The 15224-nt window shown below is 35.2% G+C and overlaps 1 protein-coding gene across 2 annotated transcripts; it reads left to right on the forward strand.

Annotated features, from left to right (window-relative positions):
* The first annotated feature begins 1068 nt into the window (after positions 1-1068).
* ANGPTL5 (angiopoietin like 5) lies at positions 1069-14343 on the forward strand. Of its 2 annotated transcripts, XM_062629855.1 has the most exons (9): positions 1069-1302; positions 2312-2352; positions 4039-4186; positions 5183-5286; positions 5835-5928; positions 6854-6954; positions 11207-11327; positions 12376-12561; positions 13790-14343. In XM_062629855.1, the coding sequence occupies exons 1-9, from the start codon at positions 1248-1250 to the stop codon at positions 14107-14109; spliced, it is 1170 nt and encodes a 389-aa protein (XP_062485839.1). In that variant the 5' UTR covers positions 1069-1247; the 3' UTR covers positions 14110-14343. The 2 variants fall into 2 exon arrangements, with proteins under 2 accessions (XP_062485839.1, XP_062485838.1); XM_062629854.1 differs by lacking the exon at positions 1069-1302 and having other exon boundaries at positions 1660-2352.
* The last annotated feature ends 881 nt before the right edge of the window (positions 14344-15224 follow it).

Raw genomic sequence — 15224 nt, forward strand, 5'->3', positions numbered from 1 at the left:
AAACCATGTCACTGAGAGCATCTACAGTGATGTAGATGTAGTGTACAGTTTCTGAATGCTTCCAGGGACGGTGATTCCACCACTTCCCTGGGAAGCCTGTTCCAATACTTGTGGCAGCTCACATCAGCAGAATTTGAGCTTCTCTAGACTTACTGCAAATTTTGATCTTATCCAGTGCAACTCACAGCTTCACCTTAGATACCTTCTGAAATTCAGAATTAAGGATAGTGTGTATATATATATATACACACACCTTTCTGTCTTTCTTGTTTTTACCTTTTTCTTACTTGTTCATAGCCCTCCTTTGGTTATTAGATAATTCCTCCTGGTGAGTAACCTCACATCTTTCAGACTGGGGGATGAAAAGGTGACAAGCTGAGGACCATGTATTTCAGAACTGTATGATTATTCTGGGACAGCACACATCCTGGTATCAAATGGTTACAAAATGGAAGGTCCCACTCTGGCAGCTGGTTTGAAAACAGTTTCATAATTTTTACTGTGGGCTAGAGACTGATATTCCAGTCAAGGATAAAGATCAGCTCTCAAATCCTTGTGGGATAGATTCTGAATTTATTACAGAACTTAACTGAAGGCTGGAGCATAGTTATGCTGCTGCAGAAACACATTTTTCTGTCTTCTTTTTCCACCGGGGGATTAATCTGCTAATGCCCTTTAGCTTTCTTCCAAGCTTCAGTTTAACTGTGTAGATGACTGCATGGGAGAGGGAGGTCAGTCCATGTTCTGACCACTTTAACCGTTCGTTCCTGAAATTTGTCACCTCTTCTGATTTCTGTGCAGATAAAGAGGAATGAAAACTGTTCTTTCCCCTTTAATGTCATATATGAGTAGCCAATAAAATCTTTTCAGCTTCTTTCTGAGACTGAACTGTAGATCACAACCTGCATCTTCTTGAGAGAACGTCAACTGATGCACTAGTTAAATTCTAGTAATCCTTATATCAGAAGAGCTATGATGTGCCATGAGGTATGTCAGAACAAGTTAAAAAATATTTTGAGATATTTTGAAGAACCTAAGTTCTTAAAAATTTCACAGACAGTCGAACATGCTCCTCTCAGGGAGAGGCCAGGTACTGGTGCTTAGTCGGCTTCAGCTGTTAAGTGAAAGAAAACATTGTATTAAAAACTGGATTTAAAACTGTATTAATCCCTGCCCCCCATTTGCTTTCAAATCTGTTTGTATCACAAGCTATTTCCAGTGTATTCCAGCTTCAGACAGGGCTGGAGATGAACCTCAGTATCAAGACCAATTTGGAACATTGTCTGGCTAAACCAGTGCAAGGTGATGTTCAGCAGTATATTCTGATGGAGTATCTCCAGCGGTACATTAGAAGATGAAGTTTCATTTATTCAGCCAGATTACAAGCAATTTAAATTCTCTGATGTGCACGAGGAGTTGAAAATCTGTTGGACCTTTATGAACTTTCCAAATTAACTTTCCAAGTAACTTGCTTTTTGGTTAAAATATCAGACCCAGTTTTAAAGATACAAAAAGAGTGTATTTAAGTGTATGAAAACCGTAATTGCCTCATAGCTTTAATTAAGTTTCTGTGGACTACATTTAATTTTCTTCTTTTTCAGCACATTCTCTTATACTTCGACATTCTTCAGGTATTTGAATGATTGTCTCACTTACAGTCCCTGTGTTACTACAGGTGGGCTACTAGTGAGACCAAGAGACTGCTTTTGTTCTCCTGGTAAACAGGTTTCTATGTAGTACAAAGTATTGCTTTAAAGTAATATTTTTCAATTTTCTATTTGAATCTGCTTTTAGAACTTATTCTAAAATTGCCTCCACCGCCTGTTCTAGTGCACTACCATCACACCAATATAAACACCTTCATTTTAATGCTAAAAACCTTTGCGAAAGGTGAAAACATTGATCCATACTAGTTTTTCTTTCAATTAGGCCAGACTACTCAGTGCCAAATATATACCAATGCTCAAAAATAGTGCATAAGAAAATCTGTCAGTTTTATCACAATGAAAATACATATGTTTGATGTGTCATGTAGAGGTTATAAGCAGTAATTGGTCTCAGGATACAAGCAGTAGTGTATAAAATCTACTGTGCAATTGAAACATGCTTTATTAAATCCAGGAATTAAAGGAGTGTTGGCTGCGCTTTGTGCGGCAGACATTCCCAAATAGTTAGCTCAGGACTTCATAGTGTACAATCCTTTCCACGGAAATTTGAAACCCTTCAAAACGTTTGCATTTCTTCAAGTAAAAGATGAACTGCTTTGGGGTAACTTCACTGATTTGTCTCCATATTTGTTTGCTCAGTTTAGGAGAGACTGTCATAAGTAATGGCAAGCCTTGTTCATCTAAGGTAAGATTTTCAATTCCTTTGCTTAAATAAGATAATGAATGTAACTGGATGATTTCTCAGAAAAGCGACAGATGTTTTGAAACTCTATATTGCTTTATTCAGAGTAGACAGGAAAACACAGAACAATCAGATATTTCCAGACAGAGAAAAGAAACTACATTCAAACTGTACGAAATCAGTTAGAATTAGAGCAGTTTTGTGTTAATTACTTTCATCACAGCCCTGTTGTTAGGCCATATTTTTAATCTCATCTGCATGAACAAATGCAGAATAACTATTGTTTTTGGCAGAGTCGCAGTTTTTGCTTGAATTGCTGAGGTCAGCTTTAATAGCCTGTTTCATGTTGGCTTTATTAAAAGTAAATATTGATTGAAAATATTTTCTTGACAGCATTTAATTGAACATGTAGTGAGGAGCTGTGATAAAGCCCTGGAACAAAGCAGAGTTCTGAGTGATCTGTTTATAAGCTTCAAGTCAATTTTTCTTCCTTTATTCTGTGCTTATTTCAAAATTAAAGAAACATGTTCTTTTAGTTCTCTATTGTTTATCTCCAGTCCCAAACTGTAATCATATTAATAATTCAGAAACTTTTTTTAATATAAAATCTCCTTGTTAACAGTTTTATCTAATTTCTACTTACAGTTTGTAAAAGCAAGTCAGAAAAAAAACCTGTTCAGTGCTTTGCCAGTGTACTGCAAAAGCCAGAAAGAGAAACCTGAAGCAGTAAAGGAGAACAAGTGTTTTGAAGATGTATTCAAGTCTAAATGAGTTTTCTTTTTCATTAAAATCTTCATGTTTCTAAGGATCCTATTTACACTTGAAAATACAGTATATTAACATACTACAATGCTTTGCTGAGATTATGGAATCAACAAAGGCTCAAATGAATTTCTTAGTCTTTTGACAATGACACATATTTAGGAATTACTTTTAGCATTTCTGTAAGTGATGAGTCAGAGGCATTCCCATATCTTCTCTCACACAGCACCAGAAAAGAAAAAATATATTAAGTATGAAAATATTATTTTAAAAGAACATTAATATATGTAACTTCTTTTACCAATGTTTTTATTGTTTATAATTGTGTGCCTGCAAATAGTGTCCCTTTATTCTTTCCTCCATAAGAGCATTTAAAATATTTTTTTAATGTTAAGTCCCAAATCTGCTTGGGACTGTTTGTGTGCATAGATTAATACCTTATGCAAGTATTTCCATGATCAGAATCCAAGTAATTAATTTAGGGACTTTCAAGAGTAAAAATGTTTTGCTAATATGTGGTAAATCCAAGAGACTGCTCCTTTCCAGTGAAAATAACTTTGTTAGTATTTGAGATGTCTGTTTGATGTGGTGATTCCTAAAACGTGAGTTCTTAAATGCAAGATTTACAAGTTATTGCCTCATTTCACAGAGCTCTGGTAGAATACCAAACACGTTGTTGGTATTTTTCAAATTTATAGAGGTTATTCTTTACTCTGACACTCTTTCTTTAGTGTGGGATGGCTAAGCAGAAGACACCTAACAGGCCTTGGTCTCAGCTCTGTCAGTTATAACTTGATAAAGCTTGCAAAACCCCAGGTTTTGAAGGAAGACCCATGGAGTAATCATCTACTTCATTTTGGCAGCCTGAGACATTTTATATATGCTTTATGATCAATTTATTTCCCCCTCCATTGTTTGGTACAACAGGGCACAAGGAATGTTGGAGCTGTGGAGGAACCACTCAAGGCAGAAGAGAAAAATAAATCTGCAGATATTTCAAAACAAAAAGACCAATGCCTTGTACCATGTGATGTTCAAGCTAAAATTTTACGAGGGGAAAAACATTACATGTGCAGTATGTATTCATAAAGAATACTCTCAGCAACAAGCTATGCAATGCCATGCTATGCAACCCTCTGCTCTGCTCTGCTATGCTGTGCCAACTTATTTTTTAATCTTCTTGAGCACATGTGACAGTCCTTGATGCTGCTGCCTAGGCTGAGGATTCAGAAAATTTGGGGTGCTGTGTTTCTGGGATGCAGCTGGTGCAAGAAAGCTGAAGTATAATCATGCTAGTCTCTATAATCACTGATCAAGACAGGCAAATCCAGGCAGCAGCTCCACCTGCCTAGATCTGTGTTACTCTCTGAATGTTAGTAGCTCTCTCCATTAAAGAAGAGTAGGGTGTCTGTCCATCATTTAAACATCATAGTTAGCTGTGAGGGAGTTAAGTGAGAGTTATTTAGTTTAGTTAGTAAGTCAGTTAAACTGGGAGGAAATCTATACTTCAGCTTGCCTTTTGTAGATACTGATGCAGGACATCCTCTACTCACTGCCTTGACAAACTACACAGCAAAGGATGTAATCAGCCTCAGAAAAAAAGAAAAAAATCAAAATCATTGTATTTCCTATATGATTTTTAATATATTTTGTTAATTACCTGTCAGGTTTGCTTGGTTTTTGTTTTGATTTTTAGCATCATGACAAAAACCAGGAGTGAAAGCGTAAATGTAGGATGACAGAATGTCTTATATATTTGTCTTTTATCATTTGCATTTGTATTTCTCTGCTATCCATTAACTGCTCATCCAAGTTGCCCAAGGATAAGATTAAATTCTTCAAATCTAAAGAAGAGCATCACTTCTTAAAATGTCTTCCCTGCAACCAGTGAAGCTGAGGTTTTTAGCATCTTTGGCTTTAATCTGTGGTCTCTGTACTGTGGTTTCACTTTTAAGTATGCTGAGGTTAAACACCTTCAATATTCGCTTAGATACCATAAATGTGTCATTGTTCAGTCAAGAATATTTCTAGATTTATGGTAACAAAGCGGATGAACATATTTCTTTTAAAGGAAATTTGCAGAACTCACTTGTTGAATATGCAAGAAGCACAAAAAAAATGGTAAGGAACATGATGGATGATCAACAGTCTTCTTTGGACTACCTTTCTAATCAGGTACTTTTTATCATAAAGATTTTTATTTATTACTTATCACTGCAGGTATTATCTAACTGAGGAAATTTAAGCATTTATATTGTCATTAAAACAGTAGAATTAGAGTCTCTACCAACATTCCTTATATCTTGGGTAGGGTGTGGGTTTCATTTCTACGGGGAGTGATAAGCACCACTTGATCCACATTGGTGGCTAACTCCAGTTCTGTCATATTTGTTCAGATGATGTATTATGTTACTGTTAACTCTCATAGTAGTTTACAAACACTGTGTATCCCTTACTACAGATAAAAAGCCTTATTCAAACTGAAGGACTTCTTTGCAGTTATCTGGCATTGCAAATCATCCTAAAAATGATTTTTGATTAAAAAAAAAAATTATTTTTTTTTTTGATCAAAAAAAGACCGTTGTACCTAATGAAGGGCAAATCACTAGCACATCACAAAAATGAATTTTGGATTATATTTACTAGGAGTAAAAAAGAATATCTTTAAGAATGTAAAAATCCTCATTGCAACCAAAGTAAAGATTTTCTATTTGTATTTGCAGGTAAATGAAGTCATGAACAGACTTCTTCTTTTGAATGCAGAAGTTTTGAGAAAGCATTTGGATCCACTTCCTTACAAAGCAGTTCAGTCTCATGGTAGGTATATTTTGCATTTAGTCTAGGTCTCTTGCTTTTTTATCTTTATATCTTGACAGAGCGCTAATTAAAGCAAAGGGAAGCAATTATAACATTTACAGTATTCTGTGTTCATAACATATAAACCCTGGAAAATTTGTAATCTGTTTAAGAATGTCATCATAAAGACTGCTTTAAATCATTTACAACTGATAATTCTGGGCATACTGTTTAGCATACCAGGTATGACCATCAGTTCATAAATGATCAGATGTTGCTAAATAGCACTTTCTTTTGCAATGAAGTGTGCTCTGCATTTGTAATTTCCTTTAAATATGATCAAAGTTACTTGAACACGGGACAGTTACTTCTCATCATCGTGTCCATCCCAGCTAAAGGAAACATTACCTCTGAGCAGTCCCACTGGCCATAGGAACTGCTTGTTTGAGTATGTTTAACACAGACCTGGCTTAACACTTAAAAGCAAGGGGTTTATAATGTATACATTATGATGTAGAGGCTTTTACAAATATAAATACATATATCTGCAGGAAAAGACATCCTTTCCCAGATAATATGCCCTTTTCTCAGTAACATGTGTTACCCAAATAAGATCTGTAAAATGACCCAGATGCAAAATCTTTAATTTCTGTATCATTTCCATTAAAGTTAGAATGAACTCCCTTATTTTCAATATAATTTATATTTCCTTCTGGGCTTAATGGAGTTCAGAGAAATTTCATTTACAACGTAAATTTGTGAGAAAACATGATTTTAAAGTTTGCATGGCAAGAAAATGCTATTTGAAATGATTCACGTATTACCAAGAAAGTACTTTTTCTGTGTTTAACTTGAATTTGTTTGTGGGTTTTTTTTGTTTGTTTTTGTTTGTGTTTTTGTTTAACATATTATGCTAATGAGCTTCGTCAAATACTTTGTTCTCTAGGCTTGGATTGCACTGATATCAAAGATACTGTTGGTTCAGTTTCAAAAACTCCAACTGGTCTGTACATTATCCATCCAGAAGGATCAAATTTTCCTTTTGAGGTAATAAATTAATCTCTCAGGATAGTCACAGTTTGCTTAAGAATAGGCACTTAGAATATATTTAATAGATTTAAAGTCTTTTCCTTGACAATTTCTCAGCAGATATGTATGAAATCATCTAAATGTGTCTGCTATTACTATAATTTTGATCAGTTTCTTGTTTTCTACAAAGAAATTTAATTTCATTCATAAGATCCCATCATCAGATTTTATATACAGTGAAAAATGTACCAAAAAGGAAAAAACAAGGTATTTCCTGGGAATTTCCCAGCACCCCTTGGACATTGAGGAGCGTTGTTCTTTTCTGGTTTAGAGATGGAAAATTAAGGAGCCAAGTGACTGCTCCATCTGGCACCTAAAATGGGACCGTTGGCTTTCTGAATTATTCTGCTGACTGTATAGCATTGCCTTCTCTTGAGAAGTGACTCTACTGATGCCTATAGCTTGGACCATGATATTGTATATGCACCTACATATAGGGGCAGATGTACATTAGTTTGAGGAGCAGGTGCTTATCACTTGTCTGAGCATCATTATAACTCAAGACTTGAGGCAGAGAAATATCTTTCAGTTTTCAAATCCAGTTTTCAGGATATACATTCTTAAGACAAAGATAAAAGGATGAAGTTCAGCATGAACTGCAGCAGTCATGCTTCCTATCACCACCTGCATTTTCCGTAATTGCTTGGAGTTATAGTGCTTATTTAGGATAAAAGAGTTTTTGGTTAACTTCCCCAGACTCGGGCCACTCAGATCCATGCAAACACAATCCTTTGTTTTGTCTGTTTCTTTCCATTTTGGGCTGTTCTACTTAGAGAAGCCCTTTATGCACAGTGGAAAGGCAGAGTGCACTTTCAAACCTTTAATTTCACAACACATGCTGGGGTCATTAGTTTTTGGAGAAAAAATGTGGAGTTTAAGCCAGCTAATAAATAGTAAAATTTAATATCTAACTTTATAGCCTTTACATATAACAAAGGAAGGATGAGTCCCTTTATCTCTAGCCAATTGGAACTCTACTGAATGCTACAAAAAACCTCCTTTCACTTCAAAAGTATTTTGGACACTTTTCTACACTTAAAGTTACTGCCAGAATGTGAGAATCAGTTATATGAGTGGAAAGGTTCTTTAAGGAGAAGAAGAAACAAAAAGAAAAATAATAATAATTTGATTAAAAGCACAAGGTAACAATAAATAATGAGAAGAAACATCTGCACTCATGAAATGAGTGTCTAATTTCTTGTCTGGTAAATGCTACACAGGACTGAAAAGATAGTGCCAAAAAGTTCTCAGAGAAAATAATCTAAAATATGTGTGTTCCATAAAGAATGATATTTCAAGGAAAACTCTTTAAAGCAAATTCTTCCATGTGTTGAACTGTAAAAAAGGTACAAGAGAAATTACAGATGAATATAAATTTCAAGACATTAAAACACAAACAAGGAATTGCAATGCATTTTAAGGGGCGAATACCCAAGTCTTCTGGAATTTCTGCAGACAAGTAAATACGAAAAATACGAAGAGACAGAAAACCATAGTAAGAATCTAAAAAGCTGAAAACAAAGTGAGCAGGAAAAAAATACTTCAGTGAAGACCTTGTCAGCAATAAGATGCCTTTAAATGTAAATGAAACAAACCCAAATGTCTTTAGAATAATTTGCATGAAGATACCAGATTAATGAAGAAATCTATGTAGACAACTTGATACTGTTCTCATGTTTTCATGTTTGAAGCCTCATGTTTTCGAAAGCAAGTATACATTCTGATGGTTAACTCAGGCTAATTGAAACTTGAATTCCAGGAGCATTAAAAATATCCATTTTCAGTGGTAGTGGTAGGTTCTTGTCATCTCAGAAAAGTAAATTTAGATCAATGATATTTCTAAGGTGGGTCAGACAAACTAAACAGCTGTTTGGAATATAACTCTTGGACACACTGAAGGTGGAAAGGGAGGAAATATTCAGTAGCAGCATCCTCCTGCTCATTTAATTTAAATGTTCCTAGCACAATCATGCCCCTCATACCTTACACAATATGAGACCTAGAACAAGCTCTAAAGTGCATTAACTATTATAAAGCTTGCAGAAAGAAAATTACATCATTTCCAGTATATAAGAGATGAAGAAACTACACAGCAATCACTGCTATTTTGCATATCTAGCTCATATTTTTACTTAGCTGGTGTATGTTCCAGTGCCGTATCTAATTGTCTGATAACCTCTCATGAAAACCCAAATCTGCTCCTTCTGTCAGTTATCAACACTCCCACTGATTTATATTGGACTGAAGATGGATGTTGTGACCAAGTGGGCTCCTCTTTGTATTTCTGACTCATAGTGAGAGGAGCAGCCAAGCATGCAATCATCTTCTCTAGACAGCAGATGAGGCAATGGGATTATTTTCAATGAGTTTTAGGTATTTACATTTAAATATTCACTTTGGAATCTTCTGTGTTTCCTTTTATTCCAGTTCAACCCTCCTTGGGTGACTGAAATAAGCATGAGATTCTCCAGGGAATAAAGCCCATCATTTTCTTTCATGCACATGACTTACTAAGATTCAGTCAGAATTTGTGTTGCAGGATTGCTTAAAGCATCCAATAGCATTGACTTACTTGAAGATCCAAGATTCCTCAGGTTGTATTAGATCACAATTGCAGCTCTGTCCTGTTGCTTTCTCATAATTCATAAGAAGATGCTGTTAAGTCACAGCAGTTGTGAATATGAATTTGATGTGTTCCTGCCAAGGAACAAGTTTTGGTTTCATGAAAAATATCTGGCTGGTATAGGCCATGAGGGTGCAACAGATAAAGCCCAGACTGCCACTGAATTACACCTAGACTCTACTTTTAGCAACCAGCTAAGATTGCAAATCTGTCTTCTCTGAAACATGTTTCATTTTGCACATTCCCTGTAACACGAATAAAATATTCCTACTTTACTCCATCTCTTCTGCATCTGCTTACTGTTACAATTTACTGATAGCCAACATTCTATTCTGAATTTACCATTGTTATCACAAGTAGCTTAATGGCTCCAGAGCTATAAGCATTTTTCAGGTTAATTGTCCTGCTATTAGTCACATCGGGAGACACTTACAAATGAGCCTCTGATTTTAAACACTAATTAAGCATAGCATCCCCTAGAACTAATTGGAACAGCTTAGGTGTTGCAGTAGCTAAAAGTGAAATATGCACCTTTCTACATTAGGGTGCCCAGAATTCTTAATCCTTGTTGGACTGGCACTGGGGACATGCTTGAAAAATATGCAAAGTGACCTGGATACATTCCACGTAACTTTAGGCATTTAGCTGAAATCCCTAAAGAGCAGTGAAAGGGTCTAGGGGCCTTTTTTTGTAAACAGTGGAGGTGACCAACACCTGCAGAGGGTGATTTAGATCTTGGTTTCTCAGAGCCATGCTGTGAATGAACATTTCTCTATTCATTCACAAGGGATTACAGGGAAGATAAGGGCAGATAAGATTCCTAATTTAGGGAATTCAATTATGTGTCTAAAGTTAAATGGGCTGAGGGGAAAATGTAACACATAATGATACTCCACAGCAGAGCAGAGGGCAGCTGGACCACTGCCTTTTGACATGCTGTTGGGCACAAATTTTAGCAAAGACTGATAAATTTGAGAGTTGATCTTATGTATTCAGGGGGACTGCTCAGTTGCAGGTTGTTGACTTCCCTGAATTGGGGCCCCTTCTTATGTAGAGTTTTTTTGCTGCTCCATCATAAATTATTATCTACTGGGTTACTGCTATCACTTTTTACATTTCCTCATCTCTATAAAGGGCTCTACATTTCCCAGGCATCACAAACACAGTATTTCTGGGGAAGATGGTATGACAGTGAGGAAGTTGTGTCTATTTTGTTTTGATGAAATAAAAATATATTCAGTGTTAGTGCCTGTGTCTGGGATATTTTGCACAATTAATACTTGAAAATGCATGTTGCTTCTATTTCATGATATTATTAATATACAGTAACATTTATCAAAGCTTATTTATCATATCTGATATGAGCAGGCACTTGTATTAAGTTGAGGAAATTTCCAAATCAAGCAGTCCAACAAGAACATATAAGAAAATACTGCTGCTGAATTTTTTATTTTCTTTGAGCTTTTTGCTAAGATATTTGGAAGGTGTGTTGCTTAGCAAAACTCTGAATTGTTCACCTTTATTTAATTATACTGTTTTCATAACAGCTGCTTCAAGAATGCTTAATCATATCTATGTCTGTTTTAGGTTTTGTGTGACATGGATTTTCAAGGAGGTGGATGGACCGTGATTCAGAAAAGAACTGACGGAATCATTCCATTCCAGAGAACATGGTCTGAATATCTGGATGGATTTGGTGGCCTTTCTGGTACTAATTTTAAATACTCTTAAGTGTTTTGGACCTGATGTTTCTGCTGTCTTTATGTCAGCTACATTTCAGTAAACTGTGTGGGATTTTTAGCAGGATAGAGAGCAAAGCTGTTTCTTAAAAGTCTTATTTATGCTTAAGAGATTTCTTTAATCAAACCTATTGTGTGATCTTCTCAATAATGACTATCACCCTACTAGAGTCTTTAGCCATTGCCCATTTTCAGTCTCACAAGAGGTGTTTGAAATGTTATTATATTTTCTTCCTGAAATAATGTAAATATTATATTTCCCTTTTTTAGCTTAAAAAACCTCAAGCTTTAGTTGGTTTTAATCATATTTGTGACATATTTCCTTAAAGCAGGAAGAAATCAGTAATATTTCAACATAGGGCATATGAAGTTGGAAACAGAATGGAAACATTTCAGTAGGTAACATCAACACAACTGTGATACTAATTTTTTACAGACACCTTCCATCCACCAAGTGTAAACTGAGTTCCTTTTCAGGAGTTTATCTGGGATTGCAGTGGAAGCACACAACTTTCCAGCTATACAAAAAAAAGCACAGCTCATATCGGGGAAATCTTTCATGGAAAACAGTGTGAGTTACAGAGGCAGCAAACCTCAAGAAAAGGGTTTGAGTTTTGTTGCATTTCACAGAATGCTAACATTCATCAGTTCTCAGTTTTATCCTTAGGAATGCTACTGAATTCTGTTTAATGAAGTGGATCTTTAGCACACCCAGGTTTTGTGGTCTTATAAGGATTATTGAAGATGAACACTTGAAAGTTATCACGTGGGCAATTTTCTAAATACGTCACAGAGAAAAAAAGATGATGCACACATAGGAATTCTTTCCATGGATTTCCCATTGAAGTATGAAGATTACTCTGTACATTATTTAGTCTTTCAAAGAAATATAAGCCTATCATTCAACTTCTATTACACTTGGTTTGGAAGGAAAGCAGAAGAACTAAAAGAATCCATTTTTTCTCTTACATTTTCCATCTCTAGAAGTTTATTGACTATATTATATTTCTGGCTTAGGGGAATTTTGGCTTGGATTGAGGAAGATTTTTCACATAGTAAATCAAAAGGCCACTAGTTTCCGTCTTTATGTGGATTTGGAATCAGAAAATGATAAGCATGCCTATGCATCATATGATGGATTTTGGATAGAGGATGAAGCGTGTTCTTTTAAGATCCATTTGGGACGTTATTCAGGAAATGCTGGTAAGAACCTTCTTTAAAGTATTTAAAGATAGCTGCTCCCTTTCTAAATGTGAAAAAATGCATTTGAAAGAGTAATACTTAAGATAACTTTAAAAATGTGTATTTCGGATATATTTTTCTCTATGTTGCATAATGAATATTATGCAGATAAATGGTTAATGATGTAGCAACTGGTTATAACATCAATCTTTACATATTAAAAAATAATTTTATTCTATTCCTTCAAGGTCTTTAATGGAATAATTGAATAAACACTCCTTTAATAAATAAAATGAATAAAGAAAATAAAGGAACTCTAATGGATTCAAAGTCCACAGATTATACATGTAACAGATAAGGGATATTATGTGTGTGTGTGTGCATGTATCTAACCAATGGTCCAGTTCTTTAGCTGTCCACTTTCCCATCCCAAATATGCTGATGTTAGTGGAAGTCTTCCTGATGTTATTGCTTTGGTTAGTTCAGCAGTGTCCAGACAGTGGCATACAAAGCATAAAGAAACTGACTGGAACAAATTAGGTCTGCAGTGTGTAACAGTTACTGGCTGATATAGAGGCACAAATTAATTCACAGTTCCAGACACCCCCCCCCCCCCCCATAATATAAATAATATAAATTATACTAAATGTGCAAAGATTTAAGTATTGCACCATGTCTTACTGCTTTTTTCTTTTTTTTTTTTTTTGCATGTTTACTAGTATGCAGTAATGTTCCTTATGACCAATGCAACAGTTATGCTATAAATGTGTTGGTGCTTTACTCTGCCTGTATTTGTTTCTTTAGTAAGACAAGGGAACCAGTCATCACTGACCTTTATGTTTTAACAATTCCATTTTACCTCATGACTCATGCTGGAGCTTTGGGCATATCACTGGAAAATCTGAAGTTAATAAGCCTTTAGCCCTCTTCATTTCCTTTATCTTTTCTTCCACTGTCTTTAAGGACAGAAGCCTTTACCTCCATGGCTGGCATGTGTCACTAAAAGCAACAACAATATAAAGATGTTTCATTGAATTTCAACTTCTTCCATACTTCTCAGCATCTTATGCATTTTCTTTCCCATATTTTAACACACTGTCAGTTCATTATTTGATGTTGTTGAACTGCTTTTGAAGAAATCTATTTTTCTCATAAATGCAGAAGAAAAGTTTGCGAGTATGCCATAAGTAAGAAATGCTTCTCCATAAATAACTCTTCCATTCATCCTTGTTTTATCTGTGGTACTTAGGTGATGCATTTAGAGGATACAGAAAAGAAGATAACCAGAATTCAATGCCTTTCAGCACATTTGATGTTGATAACGATGGATGCAGGCCAATGTGCACTATTAAAGAGCAGCCTGTAAAGAGCTGCAGTAACTTCAGTGATAACACTGGGTGGTGGTTCAACCAGTGTGGCCTTGCAAATCTCAATGGTGTTCATCGCTACACAGGTAGACTTCTTTCAACTGGGATTCACTGGGATACATGGACAATGAACAACAAGCCAATCAAAATTAAATCAGTTTCAATGAAAATTCGGAGAAGTTACAATCCTTATTTCCGTTAGGCTATGAAAATAGAAATACATCTCTTCTTGCAGTTATGTGGGATAATGTATCACTGCATTATAAATGCCTTTCATTTTCACTTCAACAGCTCAATCTTAAACTTTATTAGATATTTCCATAATACTCATTTTTATTATGAAGTGACAATATTTGTTGTGCTCCTGCTTAAGTAAGAAGGTCATAAGAAGAATAGGGTTTTCAGAAAATGATGAACTTTGGAGTTTGTCAGCTTTTATTCATAGAATCACAGAATCATAGAATAGTTAGGGTTGGAAAGGACTTTAAGATCACCAAGTTCCAAACCCCCTGCCATGGGCAGGGACACCTCACACTAAACCATATCACCCAAGGCCTCATCCAACTTCCTCTTATGCAGTCTCAGTGTCAGTGTCAGCAGAAAAATTAGGAAATGGGAATGTCATGCTGACTTTTGAAGGTGTTTTTTCTATGTTCTCTGCATATCAGAACTGACAGAAACTTTCAGTAGATTTTCATTAAAAAAGCCATATACCTGTCTTTCCCATCATTATATTTTGGAAGAATACCTTTTCTTCACTGTAGCTGAATTTCCCAGAATTGACTTGTCTTTCTATATTGCTTTTCAGGCAAGATAACACTGTCTTATTTCAACACATATGTAAGGTTCTATATATATTCTCAGGGCCTGATTTTCATACAGGTAATGTAGATACTGAAATAAAAGAACTATTGTCTGGTTTGCATATAATTTTCACAATCAACATGTTTCATAATCAGATTTTTACTCTACTATTGTCTATTTCACAATTCCCTAAAAATGAAAACTTTTTTTTCCTGAAGAAAATGAATAACATTTCATATACCCTTTGGAGTTTTAATTTTTGGATATATAGGCCTGATCTTACGTTTTTCATTCCTACTGGTATTCACTTTGTGAACAATAATATGGTATAATGAACAAAAAAACAATTTGATTTGTGTAAGTACATTTTAATTGTGTGACTTGCTTGAATTTCTGACAATAAAAATGGAATAATATAAAAAGTGTGACTATTGTCAGTACCCCAGTATTTCTGCAACCTGGCATCTGTTCTGTAACAACTAGGCATGGTATTTCTCATCTCTGCTTCAGTTT

This window comes from Pezoporus occidentalis, unplaced genomic scaffold (genome assembly GCF_034315485.1).
Source record: "Pezoporus occidentalis ecotype Australia unplaced genomic scaffold, CSIRO_AGI_Poc_V1 ctg342, whole genome shotgun sequence".
NCBI lineage: Eukaryota > Metazoa > Chordata > Aves > Psittaciformes > Psittacidae > Pezoporus > Pezoporus occidentalis.

Coding starts and splice junctions, on each gene's coding strand:
- ANGPTL5 (XM_062629854.1), top strand. CDS start 2,254: ATGAACTGCTTTGGGGTAACTTCACTGATTTGTCTCCATATTTGTTTG. Junction 4,187..5,182: donor GGAAAAACATTACATGTGCA/GTATGTATTCAT, acceptor TTTCTTTTAAAG/GAAATTTGCAGAACTCACTT. Junction 11,328..12,375: donor TGGATTTGGTGGCCTTTCTG/GTACTAATTTTA, acceptor TTTCTGGCTTAG/GGGAATTTTGGCTTGGATTG.